Source organism: Mastomys coucha, unplaced genomic scaffold, assembly GCF_008632895.1.
Source record: "Mastomys coucha isolate ucsf_1 unplaced genomic scaffold, UCSF_Mcou_1 pScaffold16, whole genome shotgun sequence".
Lineage (NCBI taxonomy): Eukaryota > Metazoa > Chordata > Mammalia > Rodentia > Muridae > Mastomys > Mastomys coucha.
In genome coordinates this window covers 38,092,496-38,106,158 of record NW_022196898.1, presented here as the reverse complement: position 1 = coordinate 38,106,158, position 13,663 = coordinate 38,092,496, and the positions used below count along the sequence as shown (strand labels likewise).

Sequence of the window (13,663 nt, the reverse complement as noted above, 5' to 3'; positions counted from 1 at the left end):
CTGTTTTTGAATGCCCCCAGCCCTCCACCTCTCTGTGGCTCCTTGCCTTTGGGGGTCCTTCCCCAAAGACCCCTTCCAGGCCCCTCATAGCCACTTTCTGGCTGCTCTGATCCAAGAGTGACAGATGAAGAACCACATCTGGCGTAACTAACAGGAGGCCGTCTTTTATTCAGCCATTTTTGGGTTCCCATCCCTGTCTCCAGGTTTTCTAGGCCAGTCCTTCTGAGAGCCATCACTACCCCAGTGTCCCCCAGGGCCGGGCTGGGCTTCACCAGGCTACCAAGGTTGAGGAGCGTGACAAGCCTCTGAGGAAGGCCGGGAGTAGCCTACCAGAAGTCCTGGCTCACCAGCCCAGATCAGAGTGCAGGGGTCTGGCAGTGACCGCTGAGGGAGCAGACTGCCACAGCTGCCCCCAGTGGGTGAGGTGACTTGCTCCTACAAGTTGGCAGAAGTGGTTGCCAAAGCCGGGTTGGTGTAGGAGAGACTGCTACTGCCATTCCCTGCCAAAACCTGAGTGGAGGGGAAATAAATTCAGGGAAAAAGAACCTTCCAGGTAGAACCCTGATGGCACCTGGGGCCAGGGGCCTGGCAAGCTCTCAAGGGGTTAATTCAGAGTGTGCACCTGCTGGCCCCAGAGCCGCCAGGTGACTGTAAACACACAACTCCACGGCCCCCTCCCCCCTCTTGGCTGTAAGTCCCTAGCCCTCTTGTAGGCCCCGCCTGTCTTTCTCTCCTTTTATTTTTTTGATCCTCTGGCCCAAAGGGCTGTGTGTGTGTGTGTGTGTGTGTGTGTGTGTGTGTAGATCTGGAGGAGCAGGAAAGTGGGGTGAGAAAAGAACATTCTTGTCTCTGTTGTTCCCCACCCACTGGCCTTTTGGTCTCACCGGCCTTTTGGTCTCAGGTGGCCACAGTAATTATTTACTAGCTTCTGTAGGGAAAGGCTGAGGGAGGGAAGAGAGAGGGAGCCTTGCTTTCCTAAAACTCCCAAGAACTCCCTCAGCCCGCTCTTTTTCACTCCACCCCAGCCTTCTGTATCGACTCCCCGACCGACCCCTAGGAGGCCAGTGGGAATGCAGTGGGTGGGGCCCCCAGGGGGCACAGTATCACCTTGCTTCACCTCTGGGCATCCTAATGAGTACAGATTGGTACAGGTAGACAGTGGGGCTTTTTGGGGGAAGACTGGTAGTGCAGACACTTCTTTTTTTTTCTGTAGTCTCCCAAGGTCTGACCCCCAGAACTCTACCTCCCATGCCCAACCTTGCCGAGCCCTCCACTGCTCACCTCTCTGGTACTCCTTGGGTTTCTCGAGTGCCCCTTCAGAAGGCCCCACCCTGCCCAGGTCGCTGGCCCAACCCGTGGGACACACTTTACCTCCTCATAGGGGCTACGTTTGGTACTGCCAGGAGGCACATAGCGCCCGTGAGTGTGGTAGGTAGGGTATTCACTCATGGGATGGTAGGTGTCCTGGGTGGGAAAGAGGTCCAGTTGCCCGTAGCTCTTTCGGCGGCACTGGCACACTGCCTAGGGAGACAGGAGATGGTACTGCCCAGCCAGCGGGACTCCGTTCACCAGGGGCACACTGAGGAAGGCCTGAGACTTACCAGGGCAATACAATAGATGACAGCCAAAGCAACCAAAATACAGACCAGCACCAGCAGGGCGATGCCCCAGCCTGGCACCCCAGGCCAAGACTGGGCAGAGGAAGGGAACTGCATCTCATTCACTAGAAGGGAAAACAGTGGTCAGGGAAGTCCCCGAAGGAGGTGGATTTCCCACCTCCTAGCACCAAAAGTATGGTGCCAGGCTACAGCTGGGGCCATCACCTCACCATTGACTTCTGAAATAGTCAGATTATACTCCTCTGCCTCCTTCTTATGCTGGATAAGCTGTGACTTCACTTCAGAGGCACTGAAAGTACCCTCCCGGAAAATCATAGTCGATTCTACCACCACCGAGCCGGACCTGGTCACAGGAAATGGGGAGCTCAGCCAGATTCTCTACTTATATAGCTCAGCGTTCCCCACCCCAGCCCACCCCCAGCCCCAAAACATCACAAAGTCGTGAGACTATCCATCCCTTCCACAAGTCAAGTCCAGAACTGTACCTGAACTTGATAGTAGAGATCCCCAGAAAATCTTGGTTAAAAATCTGCAGAAACTGGGAGAAGAGGAGAAGACTCAGGATTGATGTAAAAGATTCATGCCTTCCTGAAGAGTTATGTCAGGGGAGCATGGCAGAGAGCAGGCTGATACCCACCAACCCAGAAATGTTCCTCTTCAGTTCTTGGTAATAGTTGGAGCTGGGGTCTTCCAGAGAAGAATTAAATGGGTGGTTCCGAATATAAAAAGACAACAAGAAGAAGGAGACCCCAACAGACAACTGGGGTGAACTGTTACTGGAGAAGGTAGGGAAAGGCACTGTGCTAATGTAAGAGCTGCTGGCAATAGTGCTGTTGCTGGAGGTGGCGGCCATGGTAGGAGAAATAGGATGCTGACTTGGCACTGAAGGCCGGGTGCCATTGTGGTCAGCTGAGCCTGATGTAGCCTTGGTAGTAGAGGATGGCATGCTACTGTAAACTGGAGTGGTGGCCAAGTCTGATTCAGAGCTATTAGTTGTAGCTGAGGTACCATGGTGGACTGGAGAGCTGGTGGAGTCCCCTGGAGGGGTGGTGGCTGAGTCTGTGTCAACACTGTGGACTGTAGTACTGGTAGAGTCCTCTGGAGGTCCACTGGTAGAGTCCTCTGGAGGTCCGGTGGCTGGAGCCAATGGGATGCCAAAGTGGACTACTGGAGAACTGGTAGAGTCCCCTTCAGGGCTGGTGGCTGGGGGCAAGGTGCTACTGTGCACTACTGGAGAACTGGTAGAGTCCCCTTCAGGGCTGGTGGCTGGGGGCAAGGTGCTACTGTGCACTACTGGAGAACTGGTGGATGTGGTGACTGGAGCCGATAAAGTGCCACCGTGGACCTCAGTGTTGGTAGAGTCTCCTGGAGGTCTCATGGCTGGAGATAAGGGGCTACTGTGGACTGGAGAGCTGGTAGAGTCCACCGGAGGGCTGATGACTAGATCTGAGTCACCACTGTGGACTGTGGGGCTGGTTGAGTCCCCTGGAAGTGTGGTGGCTGGGGACGAGGTGCTACTATGAGTTGGAGAGCTGGTAGAGTCCCCTGGAGGGCTGCTGATGGGGTCTGAGTCACCACTGTGGACTGGAGTGCTGGTGGCTGGATCTGAGTTGCCGCTGTGGACTGGAGTGGTAGTTGATGTTAAGGAACTGCTGGTGTCCTGAGATGAGATAACACTATTTTCCTGACTTGGAAGGGCAAGAAAACCTGAACCAGAGTGGAAGGTGAGGGGTAAACTGTTTTTATGCTCACAGCACTAATCAGCAGAGTTGGACACTGGGTTCCTTTGGGATAACGTGTGTGATGTTTTAGTTCCAGCTAGAACCAAAGTTATAAAACAGCAACAACAAACCAAAACTACTGGGTTGATGAATAAAATCAAAGCAAGAAGAAAAATATAAACTCTGAAAGCAAAGTAACCCCAGAAGGAAGGGGGATCCAGTTAACATCAGGTAGCCCCTAGTTTGCCTTCATCCTTCATCCTCCCTCCCTAAATGTCTCTGCTTCTGGCTTATTCATTCCTCCACTCGAGACAAGTATTCATACTGTAGCCTAGGCTGGCCCTGAACTCTCTGTGAACCTGAGCGTCCTGAGTGTGGGAACTATAGACTGGAACCTTTGCACACGGCCCCATTCTTCCACTCCGGAGCTACTTCTGACACAGCCTCTCTACTCCCCACAAAGAATATTTGCCTACGATGGTGTCCACTCTCCTGGGACTTACCTCTTCTCAGTCTCCTTCCTTAGCCTCTTTCCCTCGGGCACATACTGGGCCTCCCTGTATGGATGGCCATATATGACTCTCATGGTGCCATCTCCCAGTAGACAAATGCCACAGAAAGACTAGGAGTCCCACCTGAACAGCACAGCCCCTCCACACCTCGCGCCTCTCACCTTTTAGGCTTGCTAGAAGTAGCAGCATGAAGAAAGGAGCCCGAATGCCCGGGGTCATGGTGGTGGTGAACAGGCGGGAAGAGGGTAGAAACAGACTCAAGGCTGGCGCTGCGTGTGTGAGGTGGACCGGCGCTGGTGCCTGCTGCTTTATACCAGTCCCCCTCCCGCCCTAGGCACAGTCAGAGCAGGTGACAGGTAACAGGTAACAAAACTCCGCCCCCTCCCCTATTCTTTCCTCCTCCTCCTCCTCCCCAGTCATTCCTGTGTAGGGTACTTGGGCTCCACTCAACCTTATGACAACCTGTTTTTTTCTCCATGTGGCTTCCCACTTTTACCAACCTTGACTACCCCAGGTGTGTATGTGGAGGAAACCTGGGGCCCCCTGGTTCTGGTTTTAGTCCCAGAGCAACGGTCAAGAGGAGGAAGGGGGACGCAGGAAGACCCTGGACAAGAAGACTAGGGAAGCCCACCCCTAGGTCCTCCGATCCCTTTTCCTATTCTCTCTGCGGGTCCTTGAAAACCACTTCTCATAAGTTGAGAGGACATAAGGGAGCTGGATAACCGCGAACAGGTCGCTAGTTTTAGTCTCTCTCCCCGCACTGCGCCCCCCCCCGCGCCACTTCCCGGAACAGCCCCACCCTTCTAACCGCTCCCTGTACTCTGAAAACCACAGTCCCCGCCCCTGCCAGACTTTCCAGTAGCCTGGGTCTCTCTTTGGCTTTCTCCCGAGAAAAAGGCGGTGGGGGAAATTTCCACTTAAAAGGACGAAACTTGGGCTCCACTGAAGCCTAAGGTCCTTCCTACCCAACCCTCCACCTTGAGTGGCAGGTTGACCGGTCCTTCTACCCGGAAACGCCTGCCCTCTAGTGGTCACCGCGAGCGTCGCGCGGCGTACTCGCACCCGCCGAAGGCTTGGCAGCGCAGCCCAAGTTGAGACATCTTAGGGAAGTTAATTGTTGCCTTGGCGAAAAGAATCAATGCCTCGGAGAGATAGGAAGGAATGCATAGTGTAGGGGAGAAGCAAGGGTCATTGCCTGGGCTACTTAGACTTCTGGAGATGGTGTTTGGGGCAGGGTATAAGTGGGTGGAGCCCCAAGGTATGTGGAAGGAAGCCTCAAGTTGTGTGATGACATTGAATTGGGGAGGAAGGGTGGGACAGGTTATGTACAGGTAGCTAGATATTTAGGAGGCAGAGAGTAAGTAGGTGGACCGATCATGGAATTTGGGAACGTTGAGATGTATCTGGGAAAGGAATAATATTTGGGGTGAACAAGCACGTGAAACAAGGCAAACCCGTGTGTATGTTTTTAGGGTGAACCGAAAGGTATTCTGAAGGGCAGAAATAGTTGGGTTTGGAGAGGGATTTGGGTTCACAGCAACACGGACTGAGGATGCCTGGCTGGATCCCGCAAGCATAGGTTGCGGTGTAAACCAGCAGGAGCAGTTACAACTGTAGGCAAACAGTTCTTAGTCCCAACAAATACAAAACGGAAACTAATACTTTAAAAACATTTCGGAGGTGCAAGAACGGAGGCGTGGATCCCACGCTCCCGCCGTGTGTCCCGCCTCTGAGCGGCTTTGTCAGGCCAGCTCCGGGCGGGAGTGGGGACGCCCTACGTCAGCTCGCCCACAAGTATTTAAGTGGGCGGCACCAAACCCCAACTCCTAGGATTGCCAGGCAACAGCCATTCAATTCGGTTGCTGGGACACCCGTCACCATGGCAATGGCTCCGCGCCTCTCAGTCTGAGTATTTAAAGAGCAAGCGCGCGCACTGCTTTGGCGTTGGAAAGTGGCCTTCCGGGGCACCAGAAGCTCCCCTTCCCTCCTCACCCTTTCCCTTTCGCCACCTTTTTCACTCTTCGGGTATCCAGGCTCTGGCGCACCTCTAAGGTGACCCAAACTCTTCAGAGCACCCCTGTCCCTGGGCTCCAGCGGCCCAGGTGGTAGGGAGAGGGACTCCAGAGCCCCGGGTGGGCGGGAGGGACGGGACGCGGTGCAGTGTTGTTCTTTCCCCTGCCAATATTGCACTCGTCCCGGCCTCCGGCCCCCTCGGCCCCCCGGCGCCCCCTCACCCAGAGTGGGGCAGCCCCGGCCACCAGGCTTTCGAACTCTACCAAGCTTAGACTGAAGTGTTGCGGCAGCCACGGTGAGTAAGTGGGGCTGGAAGGAGCTTAGCCACCCTCCAACCTCATCCTTCATTTGGTACTTTTCCCACCCACACCTCAACTCAGTCAAACTTTCCCTCGCTCTCTAACCTGCAAACTACCAGCCTTTCTTTCCCTTCAGGTTCCTTTCTGTGCCGGAAAAGGCCTAAAATAAACAATTGCACTGACTTAGAAAATAACTGAAACTTTATGGCAATGTGCTGTTGTCTTTCCTGGGGTTAGAACCTGAGTAATAATACCCCCTTGAAAGTCTCCCAACCCCTGCACAATGGTGTCGCTACCCGTCTGGGGCTGAGCTCCCTGATGGGTGCCAGAGAACCATCTGTTAGGCTGAGGGGCTGTAGGTTAGACCCCAGGGTCTCCAGACAGAGTCCAACAGCAAAGGGTCTCCAATCAGGATCTGAATCCCGTGGCCGCCTCCTCACACCCTTCCCTGGAGCAGTTGCCTCCGGAATGGCTCAAAGTCCTCAGGCACTGTGTCTGAAGAGGGAAAATAAGTCAGGGTCAGAGGACATAGTTTTCCCAGGGCACAGGTCAAGCTGACCTCAGTCTAGAGTCTCACCATTGCATCGGTACTGGAGATTGGACCAAATGATGTTTTCTTGGGAGAAGCAGAATACACCAAGACGCCCCCCTCTCATGGACGTATCAATGATCACCCCAGAATCCGCCACTAGCTGGGGACCCTCATAGAGCTTCACCCTGTCCGGAACAGAGACATCATTGGTGCTAAGGGGCCAGTGAGCACTGCGCCACTGTCCTGGGGTCTCGGGGTCTCCTGCACCCCTCCCCTTGGGCTCACTAGTCCCGAGGGAAGGGAGGGAAGGCTGGAACAGGAGGGAGAGGTGCTTTTTCTCAGGCCATGGGCCCCTAGCTCTTTGTCCAGCCCCTTTTGCATCTCAAAGCACCAGCACATTCCTAGCAAGGATTGGGTTGCTATGGCAATGAGCACAAAAGGCTGGGGGTGAAGTCACCCGCTTCCCAGGCTCTAGTCCACCACCCCTCATTTATCCTCTGCCCTGGCGCCCCACTGCTCTAGGTACCTTAAAGAGGAACCAACACAGCCCCAGGCTTCTAGGCTACTGGCCACAGGAAGCCCCACTTTTAGGCAGACCCTTTCCCTTCCCTTCTCCAGGCTGATTCGCACCAACTGGGGACACTTGGAGGGAAAAATCAAACCGAGAGGCCTGTAAACTCTGGGTCTCAATTTACTCTTCTGTAAATCACGGTCCCTTTCCAAAGTCAGATGCTGCTGGAGCAGGTTCTGGACACTTGAGGGGCTGGAAGGGACAGGTTCTTCCACAGACTGCCCTGGTCTAGAGGCTCTCAGAGAAATGAAGGGCATCTAGCTCAACACCCCGGATTTAGAGAGGAAACTGGATGCCAAGGAATGGTGTGCCTGATACCACCTCCTCTGTGTTGAGAAGGGAAACTGGAAGGAACTGGCTGCAAGCCCTACCAAAGACAGCAAGGAAATGAGCAGAGGGAAGGCCACAGTCCCCAAGTCCCTTCTAGCTAGAGGGCATAGAAGGCTGAGTCTCGTCCCCTGTCCCCATCTCCGGGGCTCAAGCCTTTTCCTTACCGGATGTAGCCAACTTGGGGCCGGTGGAGCAGCCGCCATCTATAGGAAGTCTTGTCTCGCCAACCCACATTCCGTGGGTCAGTCCACAGCAGTCGTACCTGATCAGGGGTGTGGCCAGTATGCCACAGAGCATTCCGGAGGTGCTCACCTGGGCCAGATATTGATGTCACTGCCTGGGAGTCATTGACAAAGATAGTGTGTCAATCACAGGACCAGGGTGAAGGGAGACAAAAGGTGGGAAGAGTGGTGAGAAAGGAAGTCAAAGGGAACAGGAAGAGAAGTCTCTGGAATTCCATACAGTTGAACTCCAGACCTGATGTCTGGGTGGAAAGCTCGCAGGCAGTGGGGGCCCTGCGAGCCCCCACAGCTTTAGGAAGGTCATTGGGATAGGGAAAGTGAGCAGCTGGGATACCTTGAGCTGCAGCCCTGGTTGGGCCACTGCTCTGAAAGGCGTGGCCTGCCAATAAGTCTGCTCCGTCTGTTTCCACATGACCACATAGAAGCGGCCACTATCCTGGTAACTGAAGAGGAAGCCTGCATAGTCATCATCAGTGACTGTGTTCACGTGGAAAGTGCCTTCGAAGTCCACACCATTGAAGGCCGTGTATCCTAGAGCGGGAACAGAGTAAATGTTAGGGGCAGTAAAGCTGCCTGGCAGCCTATTGTGGGGTGGGTATGGGCGCAGAGATGCCTGTTGCATATAGGACTAGTAAGCCCCCTGCAAATCCTCCCATCTAACCTCCATAGGAGCTTTCCCTTTGGAAATTACATACCAACTGCAAGACCCGGGTCACTGTTCATAGTTTGAACAATTTCCATGCCCTGGGGTTGACAAAGGAAGAAAGAGAAAAAGCCCTCATCCAGGTGGACAATGACGCCTCAGGTCCCAACAGGCAGCCAGGTCTGACAGCCCTTGCCCAGCCTATGGCCCTGCATACCTGGTTGAGCACCACCCAGTTTGGATCGATCTGGGCATCACCCTCAGGATCCAGAATCACAGTCTGGTAGGCCCGGAAGTCTGTGAGGGTAACTTCTGCACTTTCCGGGCACACATCCAGAGGGTCAACCACTGCGTCATTGTCAAAGTCATCCTCACAGACATCACCAATACCGTTGCCTGAAGAGAGTGAGGCTAGGCACTCAGGCCCTGCTGACTGTCACCACCGGGTTCTTCCTGAGTGCCCCCCACCCCCACCCTTCCACCCTTCCCTCCCCTCAGTAGGCCTGCCTCCTGAGCACAGCCTGGATCAGCTTAACAGTCTCTGGGACTCCAAGCCTTACCATCTGAGTCCTTCTGATTAGGATTGGGTACCAGGCGACAGTTATCAGGCCCGGGAGGCACGTAATCTGGGACACCGTCATTGTCATCGTCCCCGTCACACTCATCTCCAAGCCCGTCATTGTCCGAGTCCAGCTGAGAGCTATTTGGCAGCTGAGGACAGTTGTCCTTGGTGTCCTGGTGCCCGTCTCCATCGCTGCTCAGAAGAAAATGAACAGATCTCACCTGAGATGGTGGGCTCCATCTTTTCCTTATCTTCTGTGTGTTCTCTGGGGCCTGCCTACCCTTCTACCCGGTTCCCTGGCCATCATTCAGAGGAGATGGAAATCCAGCAGTGGGAATGGAGGGTAGACAGTGAGAATGATTTCCTGCTTAGTAGGGCTGGTGAGTTAAGCTTACATCACAGAGGCAACTGAGAAAGAAGAAAGGAAAAAAAATCCCCCCGGAGATTCCCTGGGAGACCCTGGATCCCTCGGCCCAGACCCTACCTGTCTTCATTGGTGTCACAGACATCCCCCACCAGGTCGCTGTCTGCATCTGTCTGAGAGAGGGGTCTGATGTCACCATTTCCTGGTAACTGAGAGTCTAAAGGACTGGGCCTCATTCACCAAATCCCCACCCTCCCCACCCTCAACACTCCCCTGTACCTGGGTAGGATTGCTCATTTCTGGGCAGCTGTCGCAAGCGTCTCCCACTCCATCTTCATCCCGGTCTGTCTGTAGTGGGTTGGGTACTTTAGGGCAGTTGTCTAACCCGTTGGGGATGCCTGATGGACATGAGAAACAGTGCTGTTGCTGCTTGCGGGACAGGCCTGAGCTTGGTCAGGAAACCCGCTCGGACCTTGTGAGACTTGACTACATCTTGCTTGACCACTTCATGTTCTTGGGCCAGTGACTATAAGGCTATGTCCCCCATTGCTACTGACTCCCAAGCTCCTGGCCTCTCCCCTTAGATCTCCCAGCCATCCCAGCCCCAGGCTTGCACCATCCCCGTCCACATCGTTGTCACAGGCATCTCCTTCCCCATTGCCATCCGTGTCCTTCTGGTCATTGTTGGGAACATTGGGACAGTTGTCGCAGGCATCACCAAATGAATCTGTGTCTGAATTCTGCTGGTCCTTGTTGGGGAACAGTCGGCAATTGTCCTGGACAAAGGGGTGGGGACAGAAGGGTCAGAAGTCCCCATACTTCCTTTCTCCATGCCCTGGTCAAAGATGATACCCTGTATTTGCCCACTGGTTGGTGCTGTCCCACCCACTCAACCAGGAACAGATCTCCACAGTTCATTTCATAGGTATGTTCCTAGAGAAGGCCAAGGGCCCAGAAAACACAGGATAGAGGGATTCACAAGGAGAGACCACAACACTGGGAGAGCACGGGAGCTGAGAGGCGCTGAAGGTCTTTTGCCTTTAGAGGTGGTTGCTGTTTTGTTTTGTTTTGGGTGGTTCTGTTGTTTGTTTTAAGACAGGGTCTCGCTATGTAGCTCTTGTTGGCCTGGAATCCACTATGTAGACTACAGGGCCCCACCTGACTCAGCCTCCTGAGTACTGGGATTAGAGGCGTGTGGCATAGTATAGGGCCTGGCTTTTCTTTTGTTTTTGTTTCATCTCTTTTTTTTTTTTTTTCTTAAGATGTATTTATTTTGATCTTCTGTGCATTGGTGGTTTAACTGCATGTATGTCTGTGTAAGATCCCCTCGAACTAGAATTACAGGCAGTTGTAAACTGCCATGTTGGTGCTGGGAATTGAACTAGGGACCTCCAGAAGGTCAGACAGTGCACTTAACCACTGAGACATCTCTCCAGCCCTCTTTCCTTTTCTTACATGTACTTATTTATGTAGGGTATGTATGTGGCCACACAAGTGCCACTGTGCCTATATGGAGGTCAGAGGACAATTTGTGTAACAATAGATGCTCTCCTCCCACCATACAAGGTCCAGGGATTAAACTCAAATCACTAGGCTTGGTGGCAAGTGCCTTTACTTGCTCTGAGCTACCACACTGGCCTTGTTTGGTTTTTAGAGACAGGATCTCATTCTGTAGCCCAGGTTGACCTCCACCTTGCAGTGAGTGATCCTCCTGCCTCTATCTCCTAAGTGCTGGGATTATACAAGCACACGCCACCATTGCCAATCTACCTCAAAGTTGTTGTTTTTATGTATATGAGTACACTCTTACTTCAGACACAGCAGAAAAAGCATCGGGACCTCTGGAAGAGCAGTCAGTGCTCTTAACTGCTAAGTTCCACCCCCCCCTTTTTTTTAAAGATTCATTTTATTTTCTCTATATGGGGGGTTTGCCTGTGCCTCACACGACTGAAGTGCCCAGAGAGGCCAGAGATGGAACTAGAGTTACAGATGTTTGTAAGCCACCATGTGGGTGCAGGATGTTTTGCAAGAGCAACAAGTGCTTTTAACTTTATGCTTTTGTGGAGCCATATCTCCCCCCCACCCCACCCCCATCTCTTTCTCTCTCTATCTCTCTCTCTCATCCATACCTCAACATTCTTGATACCATCTCCATCAGCATCGTCATCACACTGGTCCCCAACACCATCGTTATCAGCATCTTCTTGCCCAGAGTTGGGTGTCAAAAGGCAATTGTCCTGAGATTCAGGAGGAAGAGCATGGGTGAGTTCTGGGGAGCGAGTCTGCCCTTCACCGCCCCCCTCCAGCCTATGGTCCTGCACCTGCTTGCAGTGCTTGTTGTTATCCATGCAGGGAAGCGCCTGGTCCGGATAGCCGTCTATGTCTGTGTCAGGCCCACACACGTTCCCATTCCCTGCCCAGCCCACGTTACACTAGGGAAAAACACATGGTAGGCGTTAGCCATTGGGCCTTGTATCCCTGAGCCCCGCCCCACTGCTCTCCCTGCTCTGGGCTCTGTTCACCACCTTAGTAAGTCCCCAGCCTGTGCTTACCTCTTTCCCATGAAGCCACTGAGGTCAGTCCCTAAGTATTTTCACCAGCTTTACACATCTCTCCAGAGCCCTCCCTTTTCCCTCCCCATCTTAGGTCTAGGTTACCTGGCATGACACAGCTCCATTTCGTTCAAAGAGACAGTAGGCATGGATGTGGCAGGGGCTGTGGGCAGGGCTGTGGCAGGTCCTTGCTGGAACGCAGCCCTGGCTCTGGTTCCCCAGGAAACCCAGGCGGCAGGGACCACATTTGAAAGACCCCTAAGAGTAGGGAGGTGGAGTTAAGAAGAAAGGATGTCCAGATGTACTCACCAGGAGCCCTGGACTGACCTCATTCTACCCGTGGGATCTAAGACAGCCACTCAGAACCACACCTGGTATATCTATCTCCTTTAGGTTCACAGGACAACCTTTTTTTTTTTTTTTAATTTTATGTGCATTGGTGTTTTGCCTGCTTATATGTCTGTGTGAGGCTGTCAGATATTGGAGTTAGAGACAGTGTGAGCTGCCATGTGGGTGCTAGGAATCGAACCAAGATCCTCTGGAAGAGCAGTCAGTGTTCCTAACCACTGAGCCATCTCTCCAGCTCAGGACAACTTTCTTTTAAGGTAGATAATAGCCCCATTTTTCTTTCCTTTCCTTTTTTTTTTTTTAAAGATTTATTTATTACTATAAATAAATACATTGTAGCTGTCTTCAGATCCACCAGGAGAGGGCATCAGATCTCATTATGGGTGGTTGTGAGCCACCATGTGGTTGCTGGGATTTGAACTTGGGACCTTCGGAAGAGCAGTCGGTACTCTTATCCTCTGAGCCATCTCACCAGCCCCCAAAGCCCCATTTTTCAAATGAGGAAACTGAGGTTCAAAATGATTAAATAACTTGCTAAAGTTAAAGCTAGTAAAAGGCAGAATCAGAACCTGGCCACCATCTCAGCCAGGTTCATGGGAATGCTCGAGTGGTATCCAAGGGGAACAGGAAGAAGTAGAACATTTGAAGAGGGAGTCACACAGTCTCCCTTTCAAAGTCACAGGCAAAGCAGGGCGTTCAACTCACCACCGTGTTGGTGCAGATGGAATTTGGGTCACAGCCTCCGTTGTTACCATCATTACATTCGTCAATGTCATTGCAGACCTAAAAGGGCAGAGTTGAGGGGGATCTCACAGTCACAGAAGTCACTAACGACAGGGCCTGTGGGTGAGCACTGGCATGTTTAGACCCAAAGCCAGAGCTGATGTAGGGGAGTCTCATCTCATTTTTCACAAATCCATACAGACTTTACCATCTGACCTGTTTGCTGGCCCGAGCATAGTCGATGCCCACACCAGACACTCGGGTGCCCTTGTATCCTGGAGGACAGGCTTCACAGTGGAAGCCAGGCATGGTGTTGATGCAGCTGGACCCCGGGAAACAGGGGTCAGCATGAGCACACTGGGAACCAAATGAGAAGGCAGATGTCAGGCATTTCCCGGGGAAGTGAGGCAGCTGTGTGTGATCCTAAGAGCATCATGGCTCCTGGTCCCTGGGCAGCTCTCAGCCCAACCTCATGGTGTTCCTTTTCCCCTGGCTGGCCATCTCAAACTTCCCTACCTCTCCCCCAGCTCCTTTACCCTGTAACCCTCTAGTCTACCCTATATCTTTTTCCTCCTTCCTGTCCTTGCTAGTCTCTGACTTCTGAATTCCTCTGCTTCTTAACAACTTTTGCC

The 13,663-nt window shown here is 53.0% G+C and overlaps 2 protein-coding genes across 2 annotated transcripts in view; both read right to left on the bottom strand.

Moving 5' to 3' along the window:
• Nucleotides 1–139: 139 nt before the first annotated feature.
• On the bottom strand, nt 140–4,899 carry Muc1 (mucin 1, cell surface associated). Its single transcript, XM_031374486.1, has 7 exons — nt 4,014–4,899; nt 2,257–3,242; nt 2,105–2,157; nt 1,829–1,962; nt 1,602–1,723; nt 1,372–1,521; nt 140–510 (listed from the first exon to the last, which is right to left on the bottom strand). The coding sequence occupies exons 1-7, from the start codon at nt 4,069–4,071 to the stop codon at nt 436–438; spliced, it is 1,578 nt and encodes a 525-aa protein (XP_031230346.1). The 5' UTR covers nt 4,072–4,899; the 3' UTR covers nt 140–435.
• A 1,448-nt stretch (nt 4,900–6,347) lies between these two features.
• The window catches only part of Thbs3 (thrombospondin 3), an 11,486-nt gene continuing 4,170 nt past the window's right edge, over nt 6,348–13,663 (bottom strand). Inside the window, exons 9-23 of the mRNA XM_031374481.1 lie at nt 13,248–13,388; nt 13,014–13,091; nt 12,066–12,218; nt 11,730–11,840; nt 11,538–11,645; nt 10,025–10,184; nt 9,688–9,806; nt 9,529–9,581; nt 9,043–9,236; nt 8,700–8,878; nt 8,535–8,583; nt 8,174–8,370; nt 7,762–7,934; nt 6,742–6,881; nt 6,348–6,659 (exon numbers count right to left, since the gene is read on the bottom strand). Of these exons, the coding sequence (XP_031230341.1) occupies nt 6,601–6,659; nt 6,742–6,881; nt 7,762–7,934; nt 8,174–8,370; nt 8,535–8,583; nt 8,700–8,878; nt 9,043–9,236; nt 9,529–9,581; nt 9,688–9,806; nt 10,025–10,184; nt 11,538–11,645; nt 11,730–11,840; nt 12,066–12,218; nt 13,014–13,091; nt 13,248–13,388 (1,914 nt within the window). The 3' untranslated portion in view covers nt 6,348–6,600. The remainder of the gene's footprint in view (nt 6,660–6,741; nt 6,882–7,761; nt 7,935–8,173; nt 8,371–8,534; nt 8,584–8,699; nt 8,879–9,042; nt 9,237–9,528; nt 9,582–9,687; nt 9,807–10,024; nt 10,185–11,537; nt 11,646–11,729; nt 11,841–12,065; nt 12,219–13,013; nt 13,092–13,247; nt 13,389–13,663) is intronic.